Source organism: Delphinus delphis, chromosome 21 (assembly GCF_949987515.2).
Source record: "Delphinus delphis chromosome 21, mDelDel1.2, whole genome shotgun sequence".
NCBI lineage: Eukaryota > Metazoa > Chordata > Mammalia > Artiodactyla > Delphinidae > Delphinus > Delphinus delphis.
Window position 1 is genome coordinate 7,358,455 of NC_082703.1, and position 22,808 is coordinate 7,381,262.

Sequence of the window (22,808 nt, forward strand, 5' to 3'; positions counted from 1 at the left end):
AGAGAGCGGTATGGTTGTTCCCAGGGTCCTGGGGAAGGGAGGAACGGGAAGTCAAGTTTAGCGGCTACCAAGCTTCAGTGTGGGATGATGCAAGCGAGTTCTAGTGATGGGTAGTGGTGAGGGCTGCACAACAATGCTGAATGGACTTAATGCCATTGAACTGTGTGCTTAGAAATGGTTAAAACAATACATTTTATGTCATGTATATTTTATCACAATTTTAACAAAATAGCTCATTGGTGATGCTGAGTACTTTATATTGCATCATATCAGGAGGCACAAAATGACCAGTTGCCTCATTACTCATGAGAGTGACAAACAGATTTCTCCATTGTAAAGGTACATTTTCCCCTTTACAACTGGGAATTAATCAGGGTGGCAGTATTTTCAGCACACCCACTTTTCACTTAATGATTTTAGCATTCACCAAGGATCCTTGCCTGACTCGAGTATCTATTTGGAGCTATTCAATGGTGGTGTTTTTCTCCCTGTCATTTCATCTATAATCATTAGCTGATTTTCTTTTATAATAAAATAGTGTTTCCTCACCAATTAGGGCCATTTGGTGACATTTCATAGTCACTAAAATAAAAGTATAACTGCCTAATTAATTCTTTCTTACTAATTTACTTTTAAAGAAGTTGGTGTAACTGTCATCTCCAGTGAAAGCTTTTTTTTAATGTGTGTGTAATTTCAAATTCAAATTTCAATCCACAATGAGATATATATACATCTATATATCTATCTACCTATCTATCTGTGTGTGTGTGTGCGTGCGTGTGTGTGTGTTTCAGTGGACTGAAATTGTATATGTTCAACATGCTGCAATGAAATGCATTTATTATTATTACTTTTGCTCTTATTGTTTCAAGTTTTGTCAATAGAAGCCCTTTCAACTGGGTCCTGGGTCCTTCTGACAGAACTCCATTGGTCTTTGAATGCCTCTTTGCTTTCTGGTACAAAAATATGTCCCAACACCTTGTACTTTCCCTATCAGATCTGAAGGCAGTCATTTTAAGAAAAGAACTCCGTCCCCTTTAGAGGAGAATAGTATTTAGAAAACAAACTTTGGATACGAGTGGTACTCAGTTCTACTTGGATATTACTGCTCATCAGCCCTTCCATGAATGCATTATTTTGTTTTTAAATCTTGAGTTTATATAATTTTCAAGTTTAACATAACAAAAGATTTAACTTAATTTCTTGAACTTCAGATTTGCATCTCTTTTCCCATACATTGAAATCATGACATATAATATGGAAATGACTATTTGTAGCATAATACAATATTCACAAGAAAGTTTCAAAATCATAAAATAAAATAAATATTACCATGGGTCTAAAACTACTGAAGAAAGTTTGAGATTTCTTTGTACTTCTTTTTAAAATAGGTTTATCAGTTTTTTAAAATTGTGGTAAGAACATTTAACATGAGCTCTACCCTCTCAGCAAATGTTTCGGTGTATAAGGCGGTATTGTTAATTACAGGCACGATGCTATAATGATTCTGTTGTGACATCTCTTAGTAAACTTCATACAGACTTAGCTTAGCCATGAAGTATGCCAAGTTTTCTCCAGAAATCTTCAGCCTTTTTTGTGTTACTCAGAGTGCCTGTTGAACACATACTTATGAACTGTAGGACATCATAACTCTCTGTCTCAGGGTAGCCCCTACTTCTCAATAACCTGTTTCGCTGTGTAACCCGTGAGAAGAAGGGCTCATCAGTCCACACCTGACATCCTCTGTTGCATCTGTTCTTAGGAATCTAGAATTGAAATCCACATGATTGATTTCTACCTTAAAGTATCTCAGCATTGTGAATCCTAAAGATTTTCTGAGCTTCAGGTTATCAAACTCTCTCTGTTCTTCTACTGTTAATTGACAGAGCAATTCTCATGAATCCTCACTGAGCCCAAACTGCCTAGTTCTGGGAATATAAGAAATCTTTAAAGTGATTGGATCATACTGGTTCAGTAACACTCACACATGCAAGCACAGGCCTCTACCAAACATTGACTCAAACACTGACTATCTTGCTGAAATAGTGTTTCTAATTTGAGAAGGGAATCACATTTGAATTATTCCAGTGACTTATATCAATACAGTAGAATCCTTGGCTTGTTAAAATATATTTTACATTTTAGGTTTCAGGAATTTTGTTCTTTTCAATATTTACTGCTTTAAACTTTAAGCGAAGAATATCTTAAAGCAAATTCTCTTTTTGTTTTTCTGGGAAAATGTATGTATTTTAAACCAAGAGTTCATTGTTTTGGACATGAACGGGGGTTCCCAACTCTTCTTATCAAGCGTATAATCTCAACTATATGTGGAACTTAAAAACCTTGACCTCATAGAAACAGAAAGTTTCAAAATAATAAAATAAATATGACCACAGGAATAAAACTAAATAAATAAATATCACCATGGGAATGGTGATTGCCAGGGCTTGAGGAGTTGGGGAAATGGCGAGATACTGGTCAAAGGGTGCAAACTTTCAGTTATAAGATGAATAAGATAAAGGGCTCCAGGGTACAGCGTGGTGACCATAGTTAACGATACTGTATTGGATACTTGAATGTTGCTATGAAATTAGAGCTTTAATGTTCTCACCATAACAACAGAAACAACAAGAAGAAAATGGTAATTACGTGAACTAACCTTGTTAACTAACCTTACCGTGGTAAGCATTTAGCAATATATACATGTATCAAACCATCACCTTGTACACCTTAAACTCACACAATGTCATTATGTCAATTATACCTCAATAAAGCTAGAAAAACAGAATTCGGGAAACTTAAGGAAGAGGTAAACATAATTATTAATTCGGTCAACATTAAGGGATACTGCATTATAAAAGCTTATAACTCAACCAGAGACAGTGTGATCTCAAAGTCCTGAGTATTATTTCTTTAATAAAGAAGAAATCATTCAATTCAGTCCCTCCACGCCACCACCAAAAAAATACAAGAATCGACTCCTCGTAGGGGCTGCCCATGTTCTGAGGAACAGAAAATCTATATACACTGCATTTGTTGATGCTATCAGCTTGATTACTCTACAAATGTGATTAAAGTCCAAATGAATTCTGAGTCTGAACAAAATGCAAGACCAGAAAGTATCAGGTGACAGGAAAACTCAAAACTGGCTTCTGGTCTGGCAACTGTTCTGGGTTATGATTTCTTCTGGATTGGGCTACATCCTGAATAAACCCCAAATCCCATTTTATGCAAGAATCTAAGCTCCTACCTTGGTCTTCCATGTCCTTTGTTTTGCAGTTCAAAGTCAGGAGACAAATGAGGAGGATTAAATCCATTCAAAGCATGTGAAGAGAAGAGACCATTTTTTTCCCGGTGCATTTTTTAAAAGACGATAAGACCTATTAAGAGAGATTTGTATTCTGTCAGATTTATCTGAGAGAATGATATTCAACATTTCAACCCATTTCTGCTAACATTTCTGAAGAGAATTTTTCCCCTTTAACATAGGGAGCTCATCTCTTTGGTTTAAAATCTTACGATGATGCCACAGACATCTGATGGACTAAATTAAACAAAGGAAAGAAACATTCCTTAAACAGGATTATCTACAGAGTTGTGACTGAATATATGTTACTTTACTATTTTAAACTTTACTTCACGCTTCTTCTATGCCACATATATTTTCTTCCTACTCATGCAGTCTCGAATTACAATGTGGAACACGGAACAGATCTTCTGGAATCCAGGAGGCTGCAGTTGCAGCAATAGACATTTCTCCTTGTTATGTAAGTTTCTTCTTTCCCATTCTCAGCCCCTGGGCTTTGAGGTGACTAGAGAGTCCAGTGGAGCTTCTGAGGACAGAATATGACCATGGTCCATGCATTTCCTTCAAGTTGGAAGGACAACCAGGGAGCTGTTGGTAGCCAGGGAGCTCCCGATTCTCCCCCGGGGAGCAGGTTAATCCTGGCCGAAATCTCTAGAGAGTGACTTGAAATCCTAACAGCCCTATTTTCTCCATGACATTTTATTCACCAGTGAGCACCTGTGGACTAAGAGATTTCTTTCTTGGGTTCTCTTCTTAAATTTAACATCTCTCGTAAGAATTAATTGCAGCAACTCAACACTAGCAAGTCACCAATGAATTACACAGCTATTTTCTGGGAAATTATAGAACAGAGTTCAAGGGAAAATTAGAGTGATGGAATCTGAGTGGAGGAGCCTGCGTCACCATCTCAGGAGGGCTCTGGTACAGGTGACCCGCATACAGACAGCATCGGCAAGTGGAGATGAGCCAGTCAGAGGAGGGAGAGACAGAAACTTTCCAAAGACAAATCGGGCGGTTGTTGCCCCCTCCATGGGGCTGTGCGCTGCACGCATGTGATGTTTGTGTAAAGTGGAGTGGGGTGCAGAATGGCTTTTTCCTACCAGCCCATAAATCAGGGGGCAAAGCCATCAGCCTAGGAGAGGAAAGGGCCTTTACCTTAATTTCATTTTCTTCCAGAGGATATGGCCATCTTTGTTTAATCCTGTGGACAAGTTCCTCCTAATTCACCACTGTGGACACCTGCAGTGGCTTAAGAGTAGAAGAGAACTGAAGAACTATGAACAGTGATGCAGGAATATCACATTTCAGAAAACTGTGGTAAGAGGTGAAAGAAATGTTGAGACCCTCAGCTCAGGCGGACGGCAGGGCGCATGTCAGTGACCTTATGACACTGGGGGACCCCTGGGCTGCCCCCTCCTGCCTCTCTGCTCTTCTCAAGCATGGGCCTAGCTGCCCCTTTGCCTCACTACTTTTCATGCCTGCTACGTCCCCCGACCTGGACAGCAGCCTGTTTTTCTGTAGTTAGAAGGTGTAGATCTGTTCCAGCCCTGCCTCTGACTCATTCCCAATGTGTACCTTTAAGGGACTATCTTCGTCTCTTTGAGAGATGGTACCAAGTGTTCATCACTCATGTTTTGGAGACATCGGCGTCCTATTCCTATCATCTGAATAGTGTTTTCTGGTTAACCAAGTCTTTTTAATAGTTCTTTCTTTCCTTTCTGCCCTTGTTCCCCCAAATTGGGGTATACTGAAATGTTTTCTGAATTCGTCTTTAACATGCTCTGTTCCATCAAAATCTATAAATCAGGTAAATATAAGCAATGAAACTAAAATGGCATATTTTACTCCATGTGTGCTTTATATTATTTTCTGTGACTGATGGATTGATTGATGTATTTTGGGCTTTAAACAAACAAAACTTTTCCTATTGCAGATCCATGGCTTTATTGTGTTTTCCTTTAAAGATTTAATAAAATCCTGCCTTTTAGCACTTGGTTTGGAGCTCCCAGCCCGATAACAAAACAAAACAAAAAACCTATTAACTTTGTTCAAAATTGTTACAATATAAGTTTCTCCCTCAAATAGATATGCTGCTCCAGACTGAATAGTCGCCCTGGAAAACTTTACAGCCCTGCTAGACAGCTGTCAGCAGTGAGAAGTAAGGGGATTTAAGCTCAGGAAGTGAGAACATATTGACATCAACCACAGTATCGTGAAGCTGATGAGAACTTGCCTCTTTAATATTCAGAGCAATGGGCCTGACATGAAGGAAAAAAAAAACACATATATTTTCCCAGTAAATGGGACAAATTACCCCTTGGATCTAAAATCACACCCATTCACATTGACCCGGATGATAAGGTAGAACTTCCAAATCAGCCCTAGGAAGATAGTGAGCGAAACTGTTAGTGTTGATATTTTCCAACTATTCTCAGTATGAATGTACCTTAGAATTCTTGAACCTATACTTAGTGCATTTGACTTTGCATTTTCCTCCAAAGAAAATTATCACTATTTACCAATATTTATGGCATTATGAAATAAACAGGAATTGGGTCAGCCTCCTTCATACTTTGGGATCTAGCATGGTATTATATGTTTGTTAGAGATTGCTAATTCCCTTCCCCCAACATCTGGTCTCCTCTTGTTTAAATAGGGAATTCTGATTTTCAGCTGAGCACACTGCAGCCCAGAATAAAAGACTCTACCCCCAACCTTCTTTACCAGCTAGAAATGGCAAAGGGATGAATCTTTACCAGGAAGATGTATGTGGAAATGTGTGGAATTGTGGAAAGGCTACTTGAAAAGTGCTGTCTCAGATGAGAGAGGACCCCTCTGCGCTCTTCTGTCATTTCTCCTTCTTCTTACTCAACACAGTCATGCACATCACAAGGTGACCTTGGAAAAAAAAAAAAAAACCCAAGAAAAAAAAAGCATAGGCTGAAAATGGTGAGATGAAAAGTCAGGAGACCAAAGTCCTGATAGTGCTGTGGAACTCCCTCCCAGCCCAGAGCTGCTGACTCAGGACTTTCTCTATGCAAGAAAGAAATTTCTCTCTTATTTAAGCCACTGGTTGGTTGTTTGCTACATGAAGGTAAATCCTAAATTTTAAATATAAAGAATATCAGTAACAGTGCTGTGAAGGGTCATACTGGAGCTTGAAATAAGAGGAAATTCAGTAATACTGATCCTGTCTTTATTTAAAAGTTCTGACGTTTTGTTTACATGGATTTTTGGCATACATTTTGATTTTTTAAATATTGCATTGGGATTCCCACTTCTGAGAAGATAAGTTAGACAATTTCCCCTATTCCCCCTAAGTACAACTAAAAACCTTTGTGTTATATGTAATTATATGTAAAGAACGGACTTTGGATCATACTGATGTGTCAATGTAAGTTCGCCAACTGTAAACAATGTACCCCTCTGGGGGGGATATTGATAAAGGGAGAGGCTGTGCGTGTGTCAGGATAAGGAATATATGGGAATCTCTGTACCTTCTACTCACTTTTGCTATGAACTGAAAACTGCTCTAAAAAATAAAGTCTGTTTTAAGAAACCCTGATAGAACTGAAAGGAGAAATAGAAGACATAATTATACGTGGAGAAATCAACACCCTTCTTTTAATAATGAATAAAATGCTTGGACAGAAAATCAGCATGAATGTAGAAAAACTCAACATGACCAACGATCAGGATAGAATCCATTTTCATAGAAAATAAACCACATTTGGGCCATAAATCCAGCATCAATAAATTTAAAGAAAAATTAATTCAGACTGCATTGTCCAACTACAAATGAATTATATATAACCCCTTAATATACTTATTAAAATCGATATATTTAGCTCTCCTCATTCTCCAAATTCTTTCCAAAGATAATAAAAATTAAGGACATGCCTTTTGGGACTGACTTAAAAATTAATCAATTAGTAAGTATTATTTAATAAAAATGTCACATTAATTGTATTTAGTGTGTACAACATGCTAGACAATGTATACATGTTAACTATTTTAAAAGTTTTAAACAAACCTTCACAGAGGACATTTGCCACTTAAGGCAGTAAATCGGGAGGAGATATCAAAATTCACTGCTGTGTGTCGTAATACCCAACCCTAAACAGCTGCATCAGATAGAAGATATGAACTTTGAATGATCCCAGTGTTCTAGATACTTACAGACCTAACTGAAGACACTGTCCATAAAAATGAACAATGAGGCTTATTTCAACCAGTTGTGCTGGATCCATGGGCTCATTCTGTTCTATCTACAATGCTAGTCTTCAGTTAACAAGTATCTGACACAGCCACCATTAACTCTGACTTTCAGGCACTTAAAATCCCTTTATTTCTTTTTCTATCCGATGAACAACTAAGTGAATTTCTTCACTGCTGTATGTTCCCTTGTTGGCAAGTTAACAGAGGCAGATGTGCAACTTTTAAAAACGATAGTTTTTCCTTCTCTTCTTCAGTGCATCAGATTCTTAGCCCAAAGCTCTTGTATTCATCCTATACTGCCTCTGTGTGCCCAGCATTTTCATAGGCTATGAATAACGCACATATTTATGAACTCCAGTCCTGACCCCTCATGAGGCTATTCATCTGTTGAAGTAAACAGAGATGAAAATAATAACATGAAAAATATTTGAAGAAAACAGAAGATGTAACTGCTGAAGAGTGGAAGATGCTGAAAGCACTGGGGCCTTTACAGTAGAAGAAAAAGAGCAAAGAAAGAGACTCCAGGCAGGGATGTAGAAAATAAGTAACACCAAGTGCACTAATGTTCCTGTATCAGAGGTTGATCAAGTTGTGGGGTCAGGTGTGGCTGAAGTTAGCATAAGGGATTGGCACTTTATTCTCCGACCTGATACACCAGGGGAATGTGCCTTATTCATCTCAATAACAGAAGCCGACAACAGTGGTCCTCAAAAAAGGGCTAGGATGGGAGAGGAGGTTAAAAACTGACCACAGATTCACTGCCATAAGTCAGGGGGATCTACTGGAGACCTTTGAACTGGGAGTGATGTGTAGTGACAGTGGTGTTTTTAAGAGATTAATAAGAAAAGTAGAAGAGGGACAGTAGGAAGAGGGATGAAAAAATGATTACGTATTTTAATCAAACCCCAAATTTGTTCTGAGTTGCTTATGTTGTTCAAAGAAGTAGAGTGTGGAATTAGACGTGCTGAAGTGAAATGAAAGAAAGAAGTCCTCTGATGGACTGTGAGCTCTGTGACACAGAGCTGGGGCGTCTTTCCACAGCTCTGTCTGGAGAGCTTGGGTCAGTGCCTGGCACACCACAGATACACAATAAATATTTTTTTAAATAAATGAAAGTTAAATGATTGAATTAAAACAACACTGGAGAACTTCTGGGTTGGGTTTGTAATATGAGAATCTGGCAAATCCAGGAAAGTTAAATTATCCTACATTGGGCTTTCTTTGATACTAGTGTCCCTAGTTATCTGAGTGGGAACTAAATTTGAGGAAATAGAATCTTTTAATTTTTAAGTTTTGAGCGTGTTACCCTGATTCTGAGATTTTATTTTATTATGGAGAGTCAGAAAGTGTTTTAACAACTAAAACTAGTAGTTTCAGCAAAAGTCAGGTCCCTGAGTCATCCAAGCTACTGCCTTGATGTTGAGACTACTTGCTCAGAAATAAAAAGGCATTTAATGTTCAGGATCTGATCTTGGATTAGATCAGCATGATCCAGACAACTACTGACCTAAAAACCTTTCCTTTCATAGCAAGCTCACCTGAATTCACTAGTATTCAACCTCGTACACAAGAATCACCTGGGGAACTTCAACCACCCGTGCCTGCAGCCACCCTCAAGTATCCAGGTATCATTTGGTTTGGAAGTGGGGCCTGGACATCAGTATTTTTTGAAAGTTGCCAGGAGATTCTAATACAAAGCCATAGCTGAGGACCATTCCCAGGTAACTTCACCTCCTGATACGCCACCTTCTTAGTGCACACACCAAACTGCACCACAAGCTTCATTTTTCTCTGAAGGCACCAAGCCCTTTTACGTTTTTGTGTCATTACTCATACTGTCCCTTGTCATTCTTACTTCATCCAGTGAATAAAAGTTTCTTGTCTTTGCGACCTGGATTAAATCCAGTTCCTCCGTGACAGCTACTCTGTTCGCGCGGCCAACTCTGGCTTAACCCATTCCTCTCTATTTGATGTCACCACAGCTCTCAGCTGACTTGTTTACTGTTGTTCATTTAATTTCCTCAGTAGGTTCTGAGCTTGCTGAAGGCAAGAAACACAGTGCATTTCCTGTAGCATCCTGATCGCTTGTCAACAATGGTAAACAATTAATATGTATTTGATGGAACGAAAATTGAGAATATAATACAGAGTAATTTCCACGTTATGTTAAAGTTCCATCCAAAGTTTTGTTTTAAAGCATCCTTTGTATGCATTTTATATATCACGACACAGAACTGAAAACTGAAGGTCCTATTTTCTGGTCTGGGAAACCCTTAGATTTCCCTGAACTTAAGTTTCTTCATCTTTGAAATGAGAGAATTGTTCCAAATAATTTCTATACTCTCGTAGATTTTGAAAGCAATTCGCAGGATATAAAATTATCAAATAGCCTAATGGGGTGGTAAGAAAACATGCAACTTCCTCTTTGTAAGCTATTTATATGCTAAATGCATATTAACCTCCTGAAATCATATCTTCATGGACTGGAACATCTCTGAAGCACAGAAAATCGCGATATTTGCTGACCTGTCAATCCTTTAAGAAGCAGCAATCACGTAACGGATGCATACCAAATGGCAGGGAAGTCACAGATGATTTGGTATTGTAGGTGTCTACTTCACTTATTGATCATTTATCATCAAGCTGCAATAGTATTAACATATGCTGTACTCATGCTAACAGTGTTTGTTTGACAAACAACATTGATTTCCCCTTCATTACCCTAAAAGGTGAGTGCTAAGTGAAACTAATTTCAGAGGGACCACATCACTTACTCTGAGTGAACACATGGGTCCTCACTCTAGAACAGAGAATTCCCAGTAGGAGGAGAATACTGTATAGCACTTACTGAGCACTTTCTATGTACCTTACACTGTACCCTATTTGTTCTCCCTCTATATAATTTTATACTCATTAAGATGGCAAGATTTATTTAAAGATTTTATAATGAAAAATTTTAAACATGTAAAAAAGTAGACAGCATAATGTACTGAACATCCATGTACCTATCACCTAGATTTAATAATTTGTTAACATTTTGCCTTTATCTATTTTGCTCTAGGTTTTTAAAACCAAATTACAGATATCATGACACTTGACCCAAACTCCTTAGGTTACATCTCAAAAACAAAAGCATAGGGCTTCCCTGGTGGCGCTGTGGTTGAGAGTCCTTCTGCTAATGCAGGGGACACAGGTTCGTGCCCTGGCAGGGAGGATCCCACATGCCGCGGAGCGGCTGGGCCCGTGAGCCATGGCCGCTGAGCCTGCGCGCCCGGAGCCTGTACATAGTTCCTGAAATAACCATTCACAATACCACTATAGCACCAAAATATAGTAATATTTCCTTAATAGCATCTAATATCAAATTCACATTAAAATGTTCCCAATAATATTCAAAATGTGTGATATTAAAAAATACACACCGTCCAAAGCAGTTCCGGCCGGGCGTGCGCAGGGGGCGTCATGGGTAAGCGTGGGGCCCACGTGCGCGTTCACGGTCAGGGCCGGGCAAAGCCTGCGCAGCCTCAGGCTCCTCCGTCCGCCCCGGGGTCGGGGGGCGGGGTCAGAGGTTGTCCGGAAAGCCGGACGGCCCCCTTCGCGTCGCCGGGCCGCCGCGGTCGCTCCAACGCCCGCGTGCAACCCGGCGAAGGAGGGACACGCGGCGCGCGCCTGGCCAAGCCAGTCCCCGCGGCACGCGGCGAGGACGGCCGCGGTGAGGCGGCACCCGCCCCGCCAGAGCGACAGGCGCGCCTCCCTTACCGTCTCGACCCCACAAGGGAGCTGCTCACCGCAGCGGGCACCCGAGAGGACGAAGGCACCGCTCAGCCCCGGGCACCAGAGGGGCGGCCGTGCAGGGGCACTGCCTGGAGCGGACACGCCCCCGCACCAACGGGGGCGCGCAGGCGGCGGCGGGCCCGCCCCGCCCCGCCCACCACCGCGGGGAGGGCCGCCTGCGAGGCACTTGAAGAGGAGTTGAGAAGCGAGAGTGCCTGCTGCTCAGAGGACCCCGGCCCCTTCCACGCCGTGAGGCAGGGGCGGGAGACCGAGAGTCCGGCCGGATGCCACACCCCGCCTTCCACGGCGGACAGGACGAAGAGCGGCCCTGTTGGCCATGAACGTCCGTTCCTCGTCCGGCCTGGGAGAGCAGGACATCACCACATGGATCGATGGGCAGGTTAATTATTTTTGACAACAGTTATTTGTTGCGGAAGTTATACATCATAGTACAACACTTTAGGGGGCGTGTCAGGGGCTTGATATCCCACTATTTATGATGTCAGGATTGATCGTGGGTGATGAGGTGAGCGAGACACAGAGAACTTATTACATGCTCAAGTTGTTAAGAGGTCATAGCTAATAACGAGTGGAGTCAAAATTTGAACATGACCTGAAACCTTTCCCCCGCCAAGAATCTACTAAAAAATGACACTTGGCACTTTATCTTACCACTGAGGACTTGATGACTGTGTTAAAGGAGAACGAAAAATGTGACCTGAACAGTTAGGAAAGGCTTTGAGGATTTAAACTGGGTGTTCAACCTCTGTGGGATACCAGTAGGTATTAAGAAAGATGGTGAATTCATGCATCAATATGGAATGGCCCATGCCATTGCAGAAAGGTTTCTTGAGTGTTCTGCTAAGTAGTTAGTTATTTAGTTAGTTACTAGTTACTCTGAAGGGCATATTACTCCATCTGTCAAGGTAATGTCTTCTCTTCGTGCCATCACAGCCCAAAGAAAAGCCAACGCGAAATTCAATCCTATCCTTAGGTACAGCGCTAGAATGCAGGGCGGGGGGCAAATGCTAGCGTTGTGGTAGACCAGGATATGAGTTGAGTTGATGTTAACAAAATTGGGTAAGTGGTCTGGCTCTGCTAACTACCCCCTGGGACTCTGGCAAGCCTCACTGTATAAATGAGAAAGATAATAATAACTTTTTAGATTGGGATCCCTGGAGACAATCTGTGAGATGGGCAGTTGAATGCTGAAGGTTCACTGGGAAGTAACACCTGGAATTCATACCTTTTAGGAAGTGAAAAAGCATTACTGGGCAGGAAGAGAAGCAACCTGCAATGTGCCTGTATGCCCGGAACTAAGATAATAGGTACATCAGCTGTACTTCAATAAGAAAGAGAAAATCTTGACTCCTCAGACTGCCTCGAAAGCTCCGAGACTGCAGAAGTGACTCACTTCCCTCAGCTGAAGACTAGTGCTCCCCATTTGTTTGAAGACTGTACAGAGACCTTTGTCTTTCATGGCAACACCCCCTCCCCCTTAAAATCTCCCGTCATGCCCCTTGATAGCCCTCGTTGGTTGAGGTAGAATAACTAGGATCAAGTCGTAAGATATCTGCCCAGGAAGTGGATACTGTAAGGGAGGAAAGGGCCTATACACTGAAGGAGCTAAGGATTTCGTTGGCAAGAGCACGGGGCGTACATGTGGGACTGACACCCACAGTAGGTACTATATCAGAGGAGCAGACTTAAGAGTTATCTGATTTTATGAAGAATTTATAGACATGGACACGTAGCAGTTAATGCCCTGGTGAGGACCATAGGAGGTGACACGAACATCCTGATAGGATGCTCCTGAAAGCTTGGAGAAAGCTAAGGCCCACACTAAGTTAAAGTGAAAAACTAGAACTTCCATGGCACACAGTGGAAGGAGGGATCAAAACACCCAGAGAAATGAGCATGTTGGAGGAAGGCCAACCGCATTCTAGAGTGTCTGAAAGACACTACAGTTCCCAAAGCAAGAAGGAATACACTGGAGAATTGGGCAAAAATCTCATGGAAAGCTGAGCGGTACTCTGCCTTCTGCAGGCCAGGGAAGAAGAGCAGGAGATGTTACACAGCTGGGCTCCTTGATAGCAATGGGATAATAGGATCTGACGTTGTGGAGTCCAGGTGGCTGCACTTAGTAGAGTACAGTCAAGTGGGCAGAATTATTGTAATCAGTTTCAAGGTCTGAGCAGTAGCAGAGAGGCCTGGCCTGTAGGGAGTTCTGAAAATGGTTACTAGGACACAGTATTCTTGGGGGCAAGATAGACAGGCAGCCACCAAGAACAATACCTGTTTTATACAACAAATAAGTCAAGAATAGATGATCAGGAGGCTGAGGAAAGCTACCCCATATGATGCTAAATGGTCAGCATCCTTGCTCAGTTTCCAGATGTGAGCCAGTTCTTGGGCCCAGAATCCATTTAATGGGGAAGAGGTGGGTCAAAATGAAGGATTCTCAACACTGGCAAGAACATACCTTAGGGATTACCCAATCTTCCCCGGAGGGACCTACCACCATGTTCTCAGGTAAATGTATGCAGAGGAAAGAGAAATAGCACGTAGGCCTTTCAAGAACTGTTAGATTCTGGGTCCATGCTGACATTGATATCTGGGGTACAAAGTTATCCTGCCCCCCATTAGAGTGGCTCAGATAATATGTGGAATCTTGACCCAGGCCTGGCTCGTAGTGGGTCTGCTAGGTTGCCATCATGGTTAGGAGCAGTATTCCCAAGTGGGAATACGCTGGCTTCAGAACCTGAAGATACCTAACAGGCATTGTGTTTCCTTTTTAGTGATAGAAGGTACCACTTCTACTTTGGAGAGAATATCCTAGCACAACGCAGACCACCAAGTCCCTAATAACATTACTAATAGGGGAGCCCTTAGTGTTCACAGGGTTTACCTTCCATCCTCTGAAGCCCATTCTTACCGAGGCCCCCAATGTCATTGCCATTTTTTGTTCCTTTTTGATCAATTAACATTATATCAATAGAATGGACCAATGTAGTATTCTGTGAAAAGGCCAGATAGTCCAGGGCCATTTGGAGGGTGGAAGGGATGACAAGTGGCAGTGTAAATGTATTCTGTGGTCAGTCAATCCCAGGGGAGCAAGATCTGTTTCTGAACCTCTTTTCTGATAAAGAGGAAAAATAAAGCATTTGCCAGATGAGTAGCATGGATGCTCTTTGGAGGTGGCCACAGGCCACATTCTGGAAGGAAGCAAAATCTTAGGTGTGGAAGCTCCCTGAGGTCAAGGCCAATGCCGCAAGAGGAGCGCAGCCATGAGCAGCCAGAGCTAATACTCCCCTGTGGCCGCGGAGTGGGTGATGGGTCCTGACAAGGAGATCTGAGTGGGGACCACAGTAGCCATTACAATAACTAATTCCCATAGTCTTAGTGAGAATAAGTTATGTAAAACCCAGAAAGCATTATTAAGATTTTAATATTACATTTAGTTACTGGATTGGAGGAGAAGAAATCTAAATCTATTAAGTAATTTACTTTTTGGAAAGTTCTATTATTCCTATCAGTAACTTTTTCCTTATTGAAGTGGATCAGAAACCCAGAGTGTTTAGCAAGATCTTCATATTTTTTTCCAGTTACTATATACTTTCAGTGTGTGTACTTTAAGTTAATTTGACCTTGTCACTTGAAAAGGGTTCTCACTTGGATCCTGGAATCAATATATAGATGTGAATAGCCTTGTCCATACACAGAATGCTGACACTTTCCAGCAGGGGGGAAGACTTAGCAATAAGAATTCAACACAGAGGACCTGGCCGACTTTTGCAGACAGAAGGAGCAGCAACCTGAATTAAGGCTTGTCTGTAACAGTGTTCCAGCCAGTGTTCCAGCCAGGACTAAACGCAATAATACACATATTGATTGACCTCGCTCCTCCAGCCTCGCAGTTTGTATGGTGGTGCAGATTAGAACAATTTGATTTCTTTGTTTCTGCCTTCTGTAGAGCAGGCAATTTCCCTTGGCCCTTGGGCAGCATTTCCAAGAGGCAGAACAGCTCATCTTAAAGAAGTCTTATCATACACTTTGCCTTGGTGAATAAAGAATAAAATCTCACTCTGCCCGTCTTTCCCACATGCTTGGGATCTAAATGTTGGAGAAGCAACTCACAGTTTCCCTAGGTCTCAGTCCTACTGTTTTGAAATGAAGAAGTTGAACCCATGATAACTGTGGACACTTTCATCTCTGAAATTGTTCTCAAGGTCCTGATATCATCTTTCTGTACTTAGGTTATCCTAAAATTGACTTTCACTACCATTGGCCAATGCATCCCACATTCAGTGGTGTTTGAAACAAAATCATAGTATTATTATTATTGTTATTATTTTATAAAAGTAATACATGATTTTCAGAAATAAGCGTCTCCAGATGTAGAGAATGGACTTGAGGACATGGGGAGGGGGAAGGGGAAGCTGGGACTAAATGAGAGAGTGGCATGGACGTATATACACTACCAAATGTAAAATAGATAGCTAGAGGGAAGCAGCCGCATAGCACAGGGAGATCAGCTCGGTGCTTTGCAACCACTTAGAGGAGTGGGATAGAGAGGGTGGGAGGGAGAGAGACACAAGAGGGAAGAGATATGGGGATATATGTAAATGTATAGCTGATTCACTATGTTATAAAGCAGAAACTAACACACCATTGTAAAGCAATTATACTCCAATAAAGATGTTAAAAAAAAAAAAAGCATCTCTAGGAATCCAAACACTTAAAAGTAATGGTTAAAGCACAAAATTACCAATTGAAACTAGGAACTAGGGAAGTTGTGTTCCTTTCCCCAAACTCATTTGTGAAAGGAAGCTGGGAAAAGCTACTGTGGATAGTTACCAGAATCTGTGACTTCCATGAGGCTGCATCTTTAGAGAGGGGATGAAAGGACATAGATGTAGACTTCAGACCAAATTCGAGACAAACCACCCATGGGCACAGTTATGAGATCTGTGATATCTTAAGATCACTAATATAAGACTAAGTTCTGAGCTGAGAGCTTGGAAGAAACTAAGACAGAGCCTGCCAACCAGAGAGTAGGCGTAAGTGAAGAGTAAAAAGGAGATATTCTCCCCTCCACATGTAGCCACAAACCACAATCCCAAACACAAGTAAACAATTCACTCTAAGAAAAAATATGAAATGTCAATAACCAGAACCTAAATGTTCTCTAGATGATATTAAACCAATAAAACATTCTGAGAAATTTCTATAAATGTTCACATAATCAGGGAGTTAAGTGTATAGTGAGTACCAATGGAAAAGAAAAAAACACAGGCATGAAACAAGAACAGGTAGAAAAATTAGAAATGTAGTTACTGAAGTACATATTTTTTAAAAAACTAGTTAAACTCTAGACTGAACACAGGCATAAAACTAGTAAACTGAGAGGTAGTACTAAGGGAATTACATAGAATATGTGGAGAGACAGAGATTTTCAAAAATACATAATGCATACTGAAGAGGCATGGGGCACAAATTTTGAGACACCAACATATAAATGAAAGAATTTTAATAATAGAAGGATAGAGGAGCTTCCCAAGAAACCATATTTGGAGACATAATGGGTAAGGATTTTCCATATTAAAATAAGATGAGTTTCAGATTGAAATTGCGGTCTGTATGATGAGAAGCATGGAGAAAAATAATCTGTAGACACAATGCAGTGAAACTGCAGACCACCAAGGAAAGAGGGCCTGTTGAAAAGCTACCAGAAAACTGAATGAAAAGAGAGGGAATCGGCTCTCTTCTTAATGGAGATGGAGGGGGTCTTGGTCTATTTGGTGGTATTTAATTATGTTTTCCATAAATAGGTAAAACTATACTGTTTAGAGGTATAATACCCCCTGGTAAAACTCCTCTAATTAAAAAAAAAACCTCAAAACATGACAATCTTAAATGTCAACATATTGGTTACTTCTCGAGAGAAGAGAAGAGACTAAGATTGGGACTGGACACATGATTAGCTTCTAAGATGCTGGTGATATTTCATGGGTTGGTTGAGATAGTAGATATATGGGTACTTACCTTCCTTAAACAAGGTATAAATATTTAATGCACCTTTCTGAATGTGTGATATATCTGAAATATTTTAAATGTGGAAATTTAAAAAATTCCTACCAGAAATGGCAGATTTCTAACTAAAAACAAAAAAAGTAGACTGACAGTTTTCTCAACAGTATAATAAAAGGCAGAAGACAATGTAGTATCTTTCTAGTTTGAAGGAAACATGCTCGACAACTCAGAATTTTATACGCACCTATAACTTATCATTTAAAAAATAAGGGGTTAAGTGAAGACATTTGCAAATAGACAAAGATTAAGAAAGTTAACCATTCATTCATAATCTCTCTCTGAAAGATATTTTAAAAGTAATACTTCAGCATGAAGGAAAGGAAATGCTGAGGAAAAAAAGCAAGAATGCAAGAAATAACAATGACAGCGACATAAATAAAATAGAATCATAAATTTGGTTAACTGGTAAAAATTACTATTTTCATTAAAAATTAGCAGTACAGTCTCTAAACACCTAGCAAGATGCAGGGAGGCGAGATACTTGATTTAAGTGTAATTTAAGTGTGTTCACGTTCTTACCTTTTCAGAAGTTAGCTACAGATACTCAATAACTTTAGACTTTGTTAGGAAAATTATAGTTAATTATGTATTTTAAAATAATAAATATTTATTATAGAAAATTTGGAAAATAAAGAATGGATCAATATAGAAGTGAAAATCTCATATAACATTGTCACCCAGAGAGACAAAAAGTATCAATATTTGATATAATTCCTTAACATATATATGTAATTTCCTTATGTATGTAATCCCTTCATATATATTTGTGAAGGGATTACATAATGTATATATATATGAGAGTGTGTGTATATATATATATATTTATATTTATATATAGAGAGATCTCCACAAAATTGTACAATGTTGTTATACTGCACACACATGGTCCAAATGTCAGCTGTATCCCGCCCTGCCATCACGCATATCTGTGAAGTTGCCCAAATTCCAATAGCAGGGCTGACTGTCATTTGAAGTCCTCTACTATTCCTGTCCTTTCCCCAGTTTTCTATGTCTGTCTCTGTCTCTCTCTCTCTCTCTCCTCTCCTCTCTCTGTCTCTCTTCTCTCTGTCCCTTCTCTCTCCCTCTCTGTTCTCTCTCTCTCCCTCTCTCCCCCTCTGTTCTTTCTCTGTCTCTCTCTCTCCCTCTGTTCTCTCTCTCTCTGCTCTTCTCTCCATTACCTGTGTTACAACCTCATCTCTCCTTATGTTTCATGCAGCCCGATGCCACCATCACTCAGGTTCCCTCAGGATTGACCTTTTTCATGCCAACAACTTAAAAGTGTTATTTTTCCAGTAAATGTATTGACTTTCCTAACATAATATATTCTCACTTCCTTACATTATTTGGTATCCCTTTCAGCACCCATTTTTTAAAAAAATATGTTAAGGAGAATAATACCTGAAATTATGATTTTTGTTATTGCCACACAATATTAAATAAATATGCAGTATTTGCTTATATTCCTCACCAGTATACAGAGGTCTTATTACAGTTCCTTAGGACATGTTGACTCTGATATATCCTTAGAAGAAACATTAGGAATGTTCATTTCTCTCATCCAGTGCCCTCACTTCTCAGGCTTCGTCATGTATCGAATATTTTCCTTTTCCAAGTAAGGATTGGTAAGCATCTAATCTAGCAGTGAGTAAACATATATCTCCACTTCTTAAAAGCAGTTAGCCCCATGATAAAAATGAGCAGCTCTCTAACAGTCAGGCCACACACCTGAGGAAATCATGTATATAAAGTATTAAAAATAATTAATAAAATCTCCCATTTCCACTTGAAATGCTAGAGTTCACTTCAAGAAGGAGTTTTGTTATCATCTCGTACGTCTTACAAGTCCCCAGTACATACATTATTGTCAGTGCACACCTTCAAACTCACCTAAACTTATGTGCTATACTAGGTTTATAAGAACTGCGAGTCCTGTCTCTGAACAGTTTAATATGAAGAATAAATCTGAAGTAGATTTATCCAGAACCTCACAACTAGTACATCTACTCCTGGGGGGGAAAAAAAACAGGCATAAGTTAGTTTTTATGAGCCTTGTGGCCAAGATTTCATTTTATGTTTCATCCAAAAGGGATGGTAAACAGTCTTGTCAACAAGTTAGTACTTGTTAGCACTTTAGGAACTTTACGTAAACTCCGATTGTATAATGTTGGCAAAGCTTTAAAAAATTATTCATTTCAAGAAGCATTTGGCTTGTTACTAATAAACAGATTGGCTTTCCAATGTAGGGTACAAATACTAGAGTTGATTAACTGCTCTCTGCTTTTGTTCTCTCCTAAACTTTCCCCTCCCCCGGTCAGATTACCATGGAAGTTGTAATAAAACGTGTAGCTGGTGCTTCATTCACATTTCAGTATGATTTTGTTACTATTCAAGCCAGTGAATAGCAAACAAATTCACATCATGATAAGAGCCCAGGCAGATGCAGTCCAGAATGTTAACTACTTGTCATACATGGAGATGTATTTTCTCTCCCTTGGGAAAAGGAGTTCTCATTTCTCCTTACTGTAGAGCAGTAACATTTTTTGTCTTTCAGCAAAAGCTACAAGGCATTCATGGGAATGATGTCTTTTCTCAGAATAGGGCATTACAGCTTATAGTTTCTCTCATGGGCTTTATCTCTGCCTTTAGACTATGTGACAGAGATTCTCTCTGGCAAGGAGTCTGGATAGTGAAGAGAAATTAAACCATGCAGGTACAATCTTTTTCCTATCACAGCCCACAGGGACCCCGTATCAAAGCACTGGGTACCCTTAGTAGAATTCCCTGGTGAGCAAGGGGGTAAGCTGCTAAAAGTGCCAGAGGCCAAGAGATAAACACACACACACACACACACACACACACAAAACACGAGCAGATGGAGTTTTATCAGTCAGCCTTAACAGAATCCACACACCGGAACTCTGTTCCCCAAAGTCAATTTTAAACCCAGATGACAGTTTGGAGCATGCCCAGGAAGTACTCTTGCTGACAACTTGGGAGCTCTCATTCTCTGTTCTCTGTGTTTACTCCCCTCAGTGACAACCAGTGAGAGGCAAGAAAACTTTTAAAGAAGTTACGAAAATATTTTTAAGTGTGTAATGGGGACTAGCATCAGGGTTCTGTATTTTTTTTGTACTAATACTGACAAATTTACCTTTCAAGTTTGGCAGCCAAGTGAACTGACTGCTTATGTAAGTATCGTTGATGGTGTGGCACTGTTGACTTACCCTGAAAGGTGAGCTGTGAAGCAATGTGGAAGGGCAGAAAAATCATTGTGCTAGAAATCTGGGTGGATGAGCCATACAGCTTCTCTGGAATGTAGTTTTCTTACCTGCAAAATATAAGGGTCTGATACACTTTGCTCATTCTAGCTATAATTCTTAGATTCCAGGACTCGAATGCATGGTCTGTGTGTAGAAGGAGCATGGAGTAGGAGAGCATGAAAGAAAAGGAACACAGACCCTAGAGGTAGCGAACTTTATCTTGGATATCTTCAAATCCTGGTTCCACTACATGTTAGATGGACGCAATTCCTTAATCTCCTTGAACATGTTTCTCCATTTGTAGAGAGGAGATAACAGTACATACCCCCAAGGTATTGTTAGTGTTAAATATAAAAATATAAATAAAGAAAAACCTTGACCACTTAGTGGCACAGGATATGCAAACTAAAAATGGCAATTGTATTCCTTTTGGTATCTAAGTTTTTCACATAGAAGTTTGAAAACCATTCATTTATGTATGACAAAGAAATAAAAGAGTAGTACACTTTAGTTGAAAGAATTCTGGATTAAAATTAGAAATTCCGGATTTAAATCCTGCTGTGTGGATGACAATAAAAATACAACATACCAAAACTTGTGGAATGAAACTAAAGATGTTCTTTAGAGTGTAATTCATAGTATATGTATACTTTTTTTTTTAAAGAAAGGCTAAAAATTAATTATCTGAGACTCAAAATCAAGATGTTAGGGAAAAGATAGTTTAATAAACCTAAAGAAAATAGAAAAAATGAAACAATGTGAGAGTAGAAATTAATGAAGTAGAAAACAAATATACAATAGACTAGGCAAAAATTTCTTAAATAGGACCAAAAAAGTACTAATCATAAAATAATCGATTTATAGAAGAAAACCTATTAAAATTAAGACCTTTACTTGTCAAATATATGCTTGAAAATAAAAGGCAAGTCACAGGGTGGAGAGAGATATTTGCAATACATAATTTCATCAAAAGATTCACATCCAGAATATATAAGATGCTAGACAAATCAATAAGAAAGAAAGTTCAGTAGAAAAAAATAGGCAATGGTCTTGAAGAGGCAATTCACAAAGGGGTTATCCATATGGCCAATAAATATATCTGAAGGTACTCACCTTCATGAGTCATCATGAATATGCAAATTAAAACTACAAAGAAGTACCGTAGCACACTCACCATAATTGCTAAAATGAGCATTTTAAGTGTTAACAAGAATGTGAAACAATTAGAACTCTCACTTCTGGTAGAAGTGTAAATTGGAACAATCATTTCAGGAATCTTTTTGGCAATACCTACTAAAGCTGAGTATATGTGTGTATCCCAGGACCCAACGTCTCCACACCTAGTTACATACCCAGGAGATAAACACATGTTCATGAACATTCATTGTAGCACTATTTGTAATAGCCTCAAACTGCAAAAAATCTAAAATCCATCAGCAGTAAGGCAGATAAATAAATGGTGATATATTTAGAATACGAGACAACGAGCACAGTGAACAAACTTGCACGTACAACATGTATGAATCTCACACACGTGATGATGAGTGAAAGAAACTGGTCTTAAAAAAACATACTATATCATTTCATTTATATGAAGTTCAAAAGTAAGGAAAAGTAATCTATGATACTAGTTGTTAGAATAATGGTTAATTGGTGGAAAAGTATTTGCTGAGAAAGGCTTCTGGGGTGCAGGTGTTTTTTAAATCTTTTGGTTTGGGTGACAGTCACATTAATGTATTCAATCTGTGAAATTCACCCAGCTAGATACTTAATGATGGGTGGGCATTTTTGTATACTTGTTATACTTCTATAAAAGTTCTCCTTAGAAAAATATTGGCTCTGTGACTTTTTAGCTTTTTGTTCTTTGTAAAATCACTTATAGTCTATATCTTATTTCTCCTATTTCTGAAATAGAGGTGCATGAATAACTATTTCACAGCATGTAAAACAGAATTTTGTCTCTGTTTCTCTTTAAAGTACAGTGTGGTCAGTTGGTCAACATGTTCTAGGTCCTGGGGATTCAATGGTGAACCAGATAGTTTCCCTGCCTTGATTGAAGTTGCATTTTGTTTGATTATTTGTAGATACCAGGACAAGGATCCCATTTGATCCAACCGGAATTCAACCTTCTCTTTTAACTTCCATTCAAAGCATCG

At 39.6% G+C, this 22,808-nt stretch overlaps 2 protein-coding genes across 2 annotated transcripts in view; one reads left to right on the forward strand and one right to left on the reverse strand.

Annotated features, from left to right (window-relative positions):
- The window catches only part of KCNU1 (potassium calcium-activated channel subfamily U member 1), a 162,313-nt gene extending 156,004 nt beyond the window's left edge, over positions 1-6,309 (reverse strand). Inside the window, exons 1-2 of the mRNA XM_060001141.1 lie at positions 6,064-6,309; positions 3,251-3,380 (exon numbers count right to left, since the gene is read on the reverse strand). The gene's annotated coding sequence lies outside the window, so the exon portion shown is untranslated. The remainder of the gene's footprint in view (positions 1-3,250; positions 3,381-6,063) is intronic.
- Positions 6,310-10,987: 4,678 nt separating this feature from the next.
- LOC132417723 (skin secretory protein xP2-like) overlaps positions 10,988-22,808 on the forward strand; it is a 71,366-nt gene continuing 59,545 nt past the window's right edge. Inside the window, exon 1 of the mRNA XM_060001498.1 lies at positions 10,988-11,699. Within this exon, the coding sequence (XP_059857481.1) occupies positions 10,988-11,699 (712 nt within the window). The remainder of the gene's footprint in view (positions 11,700-22,808) is intronic.